Here is a 12,736-nt window from a genome sequence, read left to right as displayed (position 1 = left end):
ATTCATAACATACCTCCCATTATGAAGACAACGAAAGTAACAAAATAATGTGAATTGTTAAATGGTCAGAGCTGGAGGTTCTACTAATAAGTCCAAATAAAACAACTGATCTATTTGAAGCCTCCCAATTCCTCGGAAATGTCATTTATAAAACCATTCAAACCCCCAAATCCTGAACAGATTTTGTTTAATGGTCTCTCGACTCTGACTAGAATCTTGAAAAGTAAAACATTTTGAAAGATGATATAAAAAATATGGAAACTTAAAACTAGTTATAACTACGGTATATTGGTCCTAGGAATCTCTGTCAAGCTTAAAGCAAACTCTGTACATATAAATGGAATTGCTTCTATATTTATGAGCCATACATATTTCCAAACTTCACGTTTTTACACGCTTCTTCGCAGTCACCAATGAGTGTCCATGCTTCTTGCCCCCTGTCGTCATATTGCATGGATAGATTTAAGTGTAGGAGAAAACACGCCGCCGAGGTAGCCAATGTGAAACCGGAGGGGAAGGGGTTTCCCGACCCCGATGTTTTTTCATTGTCTACCAAATCCGAGGAGAAGTGTTTTCTCTAACATATACACCGTCAATGATGGGTAATTACAATATACATGATCATTTAATGAAGTTACATAACAATAACTGAAGCGGGCGTAAAATCAATGTAATCGCAGTAGCTATAAGTAGATAATTTTACTATTCTAATTTGTTGGCCCGGTGACCGTGCGGTAGAGCGTCTGCCCCTGGATATGAGAAATGCGGTTCCTATCCCACTTGGAAAACACATTGTATTGTGAGTTTAATCTGCAACGATAATTTTCAAATGATTCAAACACTCATGTATCATTTGAATGTTGATGTCCGTATGAAGTTAGGAAGCGGTCGAACTAAAAAGTAAAACCTGGGAAGAGATCTTTCTAGCGAAAAGTAAACCTGACCCTCCAAAACAAAATCCTCAAATGCGGTTATCTTGGGAAAACAAGAGATGACCTAACATATAGTGAGAAGCCCACTATAGGTATACATCAGCGACGTAAGACTGTACTCGCTCACTGGTAGTCACTTCGAAATCACGTGAAGCAGATGCCATCGTGTTGCTATGTAAATCAAGGCTACATAATCCAAAAGGAACTAACCCTGAATAAGTCAATATATTGCAGAATTTGAACCAGATCGCGATATCCGTATGGTGAGATGCCGTGCCAGAACATACCAGCTTAGAGGTAATATTGCACGGCCCAAGCAATGTTGGTCCATACTCTTGAGTGTCGGGAAACTACAGCTTTCTTCGGTATGAATTGCAAGAAAAACAATAAGCAACTAGAGTGCACTTAAACCATTTATTGTCAGCAGATTTCGCATTTCCGGTTGTTAACGCGATGTGCTTTTCAGCCGCTGAAACAGACAAGGCACTTATCAACAACAAGCTACGTGTACTTATGTCCAGTACAAGCGATGAACTTAATCATCATGGGCACGAGCTTCTGTGATAATTGACAGTCCACAACGTTAAGATTGTTTTCTCCATCTACACAGAGGATATTGTATACTTACGAGGGGTAGCCACAGTGACATTGTCCGTCAATGCAGAGGAGATTGTATACTTACGAGCGGTAGCCACGGTGACATTCTACGTCTATGCAGTGGATATTGTATACTTACGAGCGGTAGCCACGGTGACATTGTCCGTCTACACAGTGGAGATTGTATACTTACGAGGGGTAGCCACGGTGACATTGTCCGTCTACACAGTGGGGGTTGTATACTTACGACGGGTAGCCACGGTGACATTCTCCATCTACACAGTGAAGATTGTATACTGACGAGGGGTAGCCACAGTGACATTGTCCGTCTACACAGTGGAGATTGTATACTTACGAGGGGTAGCCACGGTGACATTGTCCGTCTACACAGTGGGGGTTGTATACTTACGACGGGTAGCCACGGTGACATTCTCCATCTACACAGTGAAGATTGTATACTGACGAGGGGTAGCCACAGTGACATTGTCCGTCTACACAGTGGAGATTGTATACTTACGAGGGGTAGCCACGGTGACATTGTCCGTCTACACAGTGAAGATTGTATACTTACGAGGGGTAGCCACGGTGACATTCTCCATCTACACAGCGAAGATTGTATACTTACGAGGGGTAGCCACAGTGACATTCTACGTCTACAGAGTGAAGATTGTATACTTACGAGGGGTAGCCACAGTGACATTGTCCGTCGATGCAGTGAAGGTCAGAGAGAGGCTGGCACGTGCAGGATATCTGGCCCTGATTGTAAGCATTGCGGCAGTCAGCCTGACTTCTACATCTTGCTGGTGGGGGGAAGACACAGGCGGGTGTTACACGCAATCAGTATCTGCCTGGTATTATATATGCATATCGTGTGAACGATACCTTTACGCTATTTTAAAAGTGACACATTTACCAGCCTTGTGACTTGTTTGTACAGAATTACATACATGAAGTATGACCCATCACCTTCTTAACATTAACATGATACCGTCCCAAATTATCCCGAAGCAACAAACATCTCGACGCTCCCCTCCACTCAGCACACAGAAACACGCACTCTCTCGATCGCGCTCTTCTCTCTCGCAAGCACACACGGAGCACACTTACATTCACAGCATATAAACTCTCTCAGTGTATCTCTCTCTCTCACACACTCACAAATACACTCACTGCACACACATTCTGTTTGTCACACAGACTCTCAAAACACGCACACACGTGTGCTAAACTTCATCACACATTCACCATACATAAACTCTCTCTCTATTTCTCTCTGCGTCTCTCTCTCCATCTCTCTTGATCACGTTGCTTTTAGGATCAACTAGTGCAAATAGTTCCGACAGCTCACGATGTTATGACACAATGTGAAATAACATATATGATTGTAAAATTATTAAACAGTGTTATCTTCAACGGGTGATTTTGGGAAAATAAATTCATGTTGAGATCAGCAAGAGTACGTATTTGTCCTGGGACTCCATGGAATACTGTCTGTGCCTGCACAGCTGCATAGTTTGCGTGCAATGGCCAATATAATTGATTAATGAAATATACACCTAGGAATTAGTACGAATTTGTAGTTTCAAGTTTACAATTTTATAATACCATTTTCCATTGTTTCCTAGGTTTCGCCCATTCTTAAATACCACTACGTTTGTCTGATCCAAATTTCTATCCGCTTTTACAAAAGTTTTCTAGTTCATATATTTGCATTTGCAGACCGCAGAGTCAAACGCTTTAGCGAGGTCATCAAATAACGCATACAAATAGTAAGGGATTAAAGGGTCAGCCGAATATTTAAACAATTCAGGTATCATGTTGTTTATTCTTGGGGATTTGCTAAACTTAAGATTCTGGATGTTGTCTAATATTTCTTCACTAGTTGTAGGCGAGTATCTGTTCTGTGAGTTCGCAGTTTACGACAGTGTTTACGAGATTATAATCGTTTGCACACGGAATGGTATTTATTTCTTATCTTATTATAGTTTACTGATGAGTTTTCATTTTTGATCTGTGAGCTTTGGATTTGTTCAGACGTCTAAAGCGTTCATTTTTCAATTTTCAGCATTCTTTGTCAGACCAGTCATTTACAGATGTTTTGGTTTTCCTAAATTTTCTCTTTATATCAGATGCGGTTAGACTAAGAGCCTCTACGATATTGTAAATTCCTCTTCGTGCGAATGAACCCTTTTCTCAATGCACGTAAAAGCGCAGTCCACAGATTTATCTAGGAGTTCCTGTACATCATCAGATAAAATGTTATGTCTGAACTGTTCTAGTTTATTACTGTCCCAAATGAATTTAAAGCCGGTATTGCTCTCCTAATACATTATGTTGTCATGCATGAAGCACTCGTAATCTTACCGTGAATCGGAGATAGGGTGACCCGGCTCTGGGTGTTTTAGCGAAATCGTTAACAAAGTCAAATGAACTTGTCGGGGATATTCTATAAGCAATGACATTGGCACCATAATACCAATATATGTAAATCTCTAGTTCCTGAGTCACATGGCCCCTTCATTATCTGGATGTTGAATACAGAGCATGAGTCAAGCAAGTGTTTGCCATAGTTGTTTACTGCCTTGTGGGCGGAAAAACGTTTAAGATTGAAGTAAATCAAAACAGATTCACTAAAGGTGTAGTTTTCATTTTCCATGGATTCTAATATATCAACTACAATAGAGTCTGGACGTGTCCCAGTTCGTGCGTTAGAATCACCGACGTACGAGGTATAAACATCTGGTAGTTACGAACTTATTTCCAGTAGGTTATCTTACAACATAGAGATTCCATTTATACATTGTAAAAGAAATTGGTCATACCATGGTGATGTTTCTGGATGTATGTAGGTACATGCATATAGAAGATCTTTATCAAAACCCAAACAAGCATTTATCAATTTAAATAGAAATGCTGTATTTAGTTATCCTTTTCAATTTAATAAAATCTACACATTGGTTTCTAATGAGAATGTAATCCACACACACACACACACACACACACACACACACACACACACACACACACACACACACACACACACACACTGATAACACATGCACACACACACCGTCTCCCTCATACACATCACACTCTCACAACGGACACAGACTCTCTGACAAACACACCGCTCACACACATTCACACACCACACACATACACTCACTTTCTTCCTCACACACACTCACAAAACACACTGTCTTCCTCACACACAACACATACTCACAATACACACTCTCACACGTGTACACTTTCACCCTCACACACACTCACAACACGCATGATCTCTCTCCACCACACACACACTCACAACACAAACACTCTTCCTCCAACAAACTCTCAAAACACACTCTACATGCACATCACTTGCATTCACAACACATAAACTCTCTCTCACACACAATCATAACACACATACTGTCTCCCTCACACACAATCATAACACACATACTGTCTCCCTCACACACAATCATAACACACATACTGTCTCCCTCACACACAATCATAACACACATACTGTCTCCCTCACACACAATCATAACACACATACTGTCTCCCTCACACACACAATTATACCACACATACTGTCTCCCTCACACACAATCATAACACACACACTGTCTCCCTCACACACAATCATAACACACACACTGTCTCCCTCACTCACATATACAAACATAAGAACACATACACAAAACATGCACACTTCCAACACAGTTTCTCTCCCTCGCGCACACACACTCACAACACACAACACACAACACAAATCACACGCACACAATACACACACGGTCTCTTTCCCTCTCACACACGCACAAAACACACAGTCTCTCCCTTTACAAACGACACTCGCGCAAGGCACACACCCACAGCACGCACACGCAATTGATCACACACACGCCCACTTACAACACACACACACTCTCTGTCCCTCACACAGTCACAACATGTGACCCCCCCCCATACCACACACACACACAGGCACAGACACACACACACTGAGACACACATAGACACAGACACACACAGAGACACAGACACACGCAGAGACACAGACACAGACACAGACACACACAGAGACACAGACACAGACACACACAGAGACACAGACACACACACACCCGCACACACACACAGAGGGAGAGAGTCCCACCTACCTAGGTTTGGTTCTGGTGTACAGAGGCTGGTACACGTGCATATTCCCGACGCGCACGTGATAGTTCCACCTGAGCCGCACTGGGTGACGGAACAGTCACGTACGTCGTTGCAGGGCTCCCCCTGGACGGTGGCAGCTACAACAACGTGTACATCGGATGTAGCTATCCGTCCACAACATGCATTATATGTGAGCTCTTAGAACTCCTCGTCATACCATGTAATTATTACTTAAAGAACTGTAAACGTATCATACACACATGTTCAGTTCAACACATTTTCAACTATGGTCTAACCTAGAAAATCACGAAGAGGCAAACAACCATTACAGTAAGCACAGCCAGCAGATCCGAGCAGATCACTTTCTCACCTCATGGGTTCTTAGCCACACAATAATGGCTAATTGACAACGCCATGTACCTAGGGGAATGTAGTATTCACCATTCTCGTTGTTGTTACAATCACTTCTTACACTTATCCCCAAAAAGACAGACGTGCGTGATATTGGTGCATCAACTTTCAAGTATTTTTACACTGATTGCTATGTTTCGCCATTTGTTGGCACGTGCACATGGGACGAATGCAAAATCGCATGGAGAAAAAAAACAACAACTTTATTGTGGACAGGGACATTTGCCTGTATAAGCAGCTCGTTTTGCTTTCAGACGGTCACTGCCATTTTTGGGTAAATGAAAGAATATCGTCAGACTGCGACTACTGAAAATGGAAACATTGCCATTCCAAGTCTGGAGTCTCTGGAGTGTCAGCCTGTCCTGGCGAGCCACCTCAGTGTTCCCCAGAATACCACCAGTCGTTCATGGGACCAAACTAATTCTACGCAATATCGGCCTCAAAGTGGTAAACCTCGGATTACCATTGCTTCACAGTTATTTCATCTGCGGATTCAACCTATCACAGCAACTGCAAGCGTAGTGCCTGGTTTGAGGAGGGTGTCAGCGCAAACCTTTCGTAATCTTTTACAAGAAGCTGAACTTCGAGTTAGAAAAATCCTAGTTCGGCTCCGTGCTTCATCGACTACATCGCCGCCGACGGGTCCAGCGCTGCAACAACTCTCAATTCTGGAATCTACAAGACAGGCGTTGGTCGATATGATGGTGGAAGTGTCATGATGTGGGGGGTTACTACACTCAGAAATCTAACTTTGGGTACCTTCGTCTGTTATTTGGCACAGTGATAAATTCTTAAGGATTCACATGTTTCTGAACCTTGACCCTCCGTTCCATGACCTTCAAAACCGTCCAGAATCAACCTGATCCAGCATTTGTTAGATGAAGTCGACATAAGTGTACGTCAACCGACGCCCCAGACGCTGGATCAACTGTCGCAGGCATTGCCAAAGGAGTTTGCCAGAAGTTTGAATTCAAACATTTATTCAGTCAATGCCGAGACAGTGAAGACCTGTTTTAGGGGCTAATGGTGGCCACAACAGATTTTGAAGAAAACGCCTAAAGGGGAACAGAAGCCCCCACTTACTGAATTGTTCAAAAGTTGTACATGTTAAAAGACATTTGATCTTTTATGCTGTGAAATTTACACGTAGTATCACAGTTTAACGTTAGCATATCAAATTCGTGAAAATGCACATATGTGTTTCTTTTTAGAGGAGAGTACATTATATTGACCTTGCACATATTCTGTTACTCTGCTTTAACTGCCATCTCTATCTACTGAGTTTTACATGGTTACTTTTATAATGCAATTGTCAAAAACTGACACGCTGTTGATTCTGTGTGGCATTTCTTTGTTTACTTCTTAGGATTCATTGCGTTAGTGATAGTCTATTGCGACCAGCTATTGCACAACTGTTTCTCCTTGAATGGTCTCGTTTGACGTCATTTCCCGAATGCATTAATTGTTAGGACTCATTGCGTTAGTGATAGTCTATTGCGACCAGCTATTGCAAAACTGTTTCTCCTTGAATGGTCTCGTTTGACGTCATTTCCCGAATGCATTAATTGTTAGGATTCATTGCGTTAGTGATAGTCTATTGCGACCAGCTATTGCACAACTGTTTCTCCTTGAATGGTCTCGTTTGACGTCATTTCCCGAATGCATTAATTGTTAGGACTCATTGCGTTAGTGATAGTCTATTGCGACCAGCTATTGCAAAACTGTTTCTCCTTGAATGGTCTCGTTTGACGTCATTTCCCGAATGCATTAATTGTTAGGACTCATTGCGTTAGTGATAGTCTATTGCGACCAGCTATTGCACAACTGTTTCTCCTTGAATGGTCTCGTTTGACGTCATTTCCCGAATGCATTAATTGTTAGGATTCATTGCGTTAGTGATAGTCTATTGCGACCAGCTATTGCAAAACTGTTTCTCCTTGAATTGTCTCGTTTGACGTCATTTCCCGAATGCATTAATTGTTAGGACTCATTGCGTTAGTGATAGTCTATTGCGACCAGCTATTGCAAAACTGTTTCTCCTTGAATGGTCTCGTTTGACGTCATTTCCCGAATGCATTAATTGTTAGGACTCATTGCGTTAGTGATAGTCTATTGCGACCAGCTATTGCAAAACTGTTTCTCCTTGAATGGTCTCGTTTGACGTCATTTCCCGAATGCATTAATTGTTTATATGAAACAATTACAATCTGAAGTCTCTGTTGATACGAGGGATGGCTGAAAAGTTCTAAGCCTCACTGTGAAAAAACGTTACAAAGTCCACGTTTGTAATATATTTTTCTACATAGTCCCCTTCCAAGTTCACACACTTTTGCCAGGGATGCTGCAAGGCCCGAATCCCGGTCAGGAAGAAATCTTCTTCAGCTACCCTGAAAAAATCAGTCACAGCGGAAATGACGTCATCATTACTTGCACAATGGCGACCGGCGAGTTCCTTTTTCATTTTGGGGAACAGGTGGAAGTCAGAAGGAGCCAAATCAGGTGAATAAGGAGGATGGTCAATGAGTTCAAAGCCACAATCGCGGATTGTTGACATGGCCACCACCGATTTGTTAACAGGCGCATTGTCTTGGTGGAAGAGGACACCTTTAGCGATCATCCCTCGTCGTTTGGCTTTGATTGCTTCTCGCAACTGGTTCAGTAGATCAGCATAGTATCTGCCGTTGATAGTTTGACCTTTTTCAAGATAGTCAATGAGCAGAATACCCCTGGAATCCCAAAAGACTGATGCCATCACCTTTCCAGCTGAAGGAACAGACTTGGCTTTCTTCGGAGCTTGTGAATCAGGATGCTTCCACTGTTTTGACTGTAGTTTTGTTTCTGGTTGAAAGTGATGTATCCAGGTCTCATCCATGGTTACAAATCGTGCCACAAAATCATCGGGATCTGCTTCAAAACAACGCAAATTGTCAAGGGACATCTGGAACCTGACACGTTTCTGTTCTGCTGTCAAGAGCACCCATCTTGCAGAAACTTTAGTCATTCCTAATTCGTTGGTGATAATATGCTCAACCCTCTCATGAGAGATAGCAATATCTAGCAATATGTCGAGTAGTCAATCGTCAATCATCCATCAACATATCGAGCACTCGCGTGATGTTTTCTGGAGTGGTTGCTGTTGAAGGCCTTCCTGAGCGTGGGTCATCATCAAGGCTTTGTCTGCCACATTTAAATTCTGCAGCCCACTTCTTTACTGTGGAAAATGAAGGAGCATCATCCCCTAGAGTGAAGACCGTGTCAGCATGTATCTGTGTTGGGGACATCCCTTTCTTTTGCAAGTACTTGATGACTGCCCTGTATTCAGTTTTGTCCATTTCTGATGATTTCAGAGGGTAGGTTTACCAAAAGAGCTGTAGTTGAGATAAAACTATTAGTATGTTTGTAGTTCTTGTGTCTATGATTCACTAAATGATTGTCCTCATTGGTGGCAAACACCTGTCTCTACCTGGTGGGGAAAAACACTCAGGCTGAGAACTGTTCAGCCAACCCTCGTAGCAGACAAGAAAGTTGAAATCCAAATCAAGTTAGGTTAAGGGGTAACTGGGAGGGTTACATTTAAATCAGTGGGAACTAATCTGGTATTTCATGTATATTTCGCTGCGCTTTCTACCATCGATTAATTGCTATCGGAGACTCAACAACTGCACAGTATCGATAGTTACAACCCTGCTGTAGTGTTGTGTCGCACACAATTTGTTTACGTAACACTGAGTATGGAAGACTTCATGTCAGGTCATGTGTGAAGGCTCCATAGTAATGGCATGCTGGTGCGATATGGAAGGGTGTCCTGCAGCTAAGGACGCTGCCTGTATAGCTCGAAGGGAAAACTCACCATTTGAAAAGCAAAGACTGGTACCAAGGCAGCCATCATATTCTACTCACAGGGCCGACCAGGCAAAAACAACGTATGTCTCATTTTTGTCTTAAGTTTGAGTTTTACTCAAATTTGAGAAAACACAGGAAAATTCCTAGAATGAACTGAAATCAATATCAAATTCAAACATAGTAGACAATGTGAGTTTGGTGGATAGATTAATTAAGTATGTATGGGTTTATTTAAAATTCAGCTGTTTCATTTTGTCAAACTCAGTTTGAAATTTGAGTAAAAAGTTTGTTTCGAGAAATCGGGGTCAAGGCAACACCAAATATTGACTGTCCATTGTGTTTGAGTGGACTCCATCTCTGTGGACAGAATGTCGTGAGTGAGCTCTTTGTTTCTGTAGTTTGGAGAAGAACTGGCTCATGTACATTGGGAAAGGTGTTCGCTTCAGAATAAACCTGTGCTCGTTGTGCTGAGCGTCAGGTAAACATTAGCCTGAAGTGAGATTTAATCTACAACTCATTTATGTATGGGCATAATCTCTACATTAACGTGTGCCTTATACAAAGGTGAACAGTCTTTAACTTAAAGTTGCAAGAAAGAAAGAATGCTCTCGGATTAGTATTGTCTTACCATACGTCAGTGTGTCATGCCATACATTCGTGTGTTACCTAGCATCACAACGTGTAGGACGCTGACCTGCACTCTGATCAACAGATACGTTGCCCAACATTATGTTTTACAGATTAAAGAAAATGCAGCACAGAGGGTTCGTGTGATACTGGCACAGTGATTCTCTTTTTTTCTGGTGATTCTGGTAAAGCGCATCATCAGCTCAGGGCCCTCGCCCCTTCTACACGCAGCCCAGACAGCGAATGGGACTTCTCCCAGGAAGCGCTGCCCAGTCGAACCCACGAAGAACTTTCCGGAGAATATGATGGCTCCCCAACACTGCAACCTTCTGCATTACCCAGATTGTCAGAAGGCTTTGCTTCCGGTGGAGAACCCGGGCACTCTGCGCCAAGAGATCATGAGGTACCAAACCAAGGCCCCGAGAACAATGGGGAGCCTGACAGTGTACTTGGGATGCAAGTGAGATATTTCAAAAGCGAGGTCCGTATATTTATCATGCTATTCCAGAATCTTTATAGTCACATTGCCGTCAAAAGGGACAGAACATTCAATTTCATAAATAAGTAATAATTGTTGTTATTATTGGATATTTATATAGCGCACATGTCCATGCAATTAGTGCTTGCTCAAGACGCTGGTATTTGTTTTCCTCGATCGATTGGATGTCGATCATTGGATGTCAATCCCAACGTCACATCGTATTATCAGTCTCAAATCCCTGGGGAGTATACAACTCTTACTGCCACTAGGCCTACCAAGTTTATACATATATAGTTTAACATAACAACGCAGGACACCGACCTGCATTCTGAACAACAGATGTGTTGGACAACATAACAACGCAGGACACCGGCCTGCAATCTGAACAACAGATGTGTTGGACAACATAACAACGCAGGACACCGACCTGCAATCTGAACAACAGATGTGTTGGACAACATAACAACGCAGGACACCGGCCTGCAATCTGAACAACAGATGTGTTGGACAACATAACAACGCAGGACACCGGCCTGCAATCTGAACAACAGATGTGTTGGACAACATAACAATGCAGGACATCGACCCCATTGGGCACTGCAGAAGATGAGATCCTTGTGAGCTGATGTACTTACCAACTGCAGCCAAGACTCCAAGAACAAAAATAACCCTCATGACGAATGCGTGGGAGTGCAGCTTGCTGTCTTTTATATCGCTTCTCCTACTGAACGTATGTCATCTTCACACAAACTAACAGATTTGTACATTATCTAAGAATGTACATAATCGTGTTTTGATGAATTTGTGTTGCACGGTTAAGCTTCAAAATAAACTCAACCCAGTCACGATGCATTCACGTATCAGCACTACAAACTAATAATACAATCTGTACATATTCCTATAAAACACACGTACCTAACTCCATGGCTCCTTGTACCGACATCGGACCAAGCACACAACACGTACCTTCCTCCATGGCTCCTTGTACCAACATCGGAACTAGCACACAACACGTACCTTCCTCCACGGCTACCAACAGTAGCTTCTTGTCCTAGCCCAGACGTAACATGTTTTTTCAGTGGTAGCTCACTTAGACACCATGCCGCAGTTAAACATGAATACCACTCCGACACATGCTGATTCTGAGTATACCAGTCCGTGTTGTACACAATAAACCCTAGCCCAAGGCAGATACCAACGAGTACCATAGTTTTAACGTCCTTTGGTATGACGCGGCCCGGGATCGAACCTGCGACCTTCCAAACTCCGGGCGGACGCTCTAACCATCACGCCGCATAATATGTAATCATGAAAATTTTAAATATAAAGTACACCCTTAAAACATACCTGGCCAATCGTTCTCAATGTATCCTTGTTCATTGGATTTGAGAGAAATGTTTCTTAAATTTGGACTGTATCTGAAACGTGCATGTGCTGTTAAGGTGTGTTGTGATGACAAGCATTATTGCTGTGGCCGCGACCCAACCGGGGAGTACATAATTCTGACTCTTCAAGATCGATGTCGTCCACTGGCCAGGCGAGCTCGACGTTGCAAGATGCGTGACTGCCGACGTGTGACGTTCTCCTGAGTCTGTACAGTAATGACGGTAGGCCTCCTGTTTACAGACGAGTAGGTGAACGTTTAGCAGCGAATTTCGTTCACCATGTCGCCATGGTGTAGTGTAGGATC

General features: G+C 42.6%; 1 protein-coding gene across 1 annotated transcript; it reads right to left on the bottom strand.

Moving 5' to 3' along the window:
* Positions 1–1,332: 1,332 nt before the first annotated feature.
* Positions 1,333–11,766, bottom strand: LOC137284323 (uncharacterized). The gene is made up of 4 exons (XM_067816089.1): positions 11,682–11,766; positions 5,687–5,821; positions 2,209–2,329; positions 1,333–1,401 (listed from the first exon to the last, which is right to left on the bottom strand). The coding sequence occupies exons 1-4, from the start codon at positions 11,719–11,721 to the stop codon at positions 1,395–1,397; spliced, it is 303 nt and encodes a 100-aa protein (XP_067672190.1). The 5' UTR covers positions 11,722–11,766; the 3' UTR covers positions 1,333–1,394.
* Positions 11,767–12,736: the final 970 nt, after the last annotated feature.

Source organism: Haliotis asinina, chromosome 5 (genome assembly GCF_037392515.1).
Source record: "Haliotis asinina isolate JCU_RB_2024 chromosome 5, JCU_Hal_asi_v2, whole genome shotgun sequence".
Lineage (NCBI taxonomy): Eukaryota > Metazoa > Mollusca > Gastropoda > Lepetellida > Haliotidae > Haliotis > Haliotis asinina.
The sequence above is the reverse complement of the archived record's forward strand: the minus strand, read 5'-3'. Positions and strand labels throughout refer to the sequence as shown.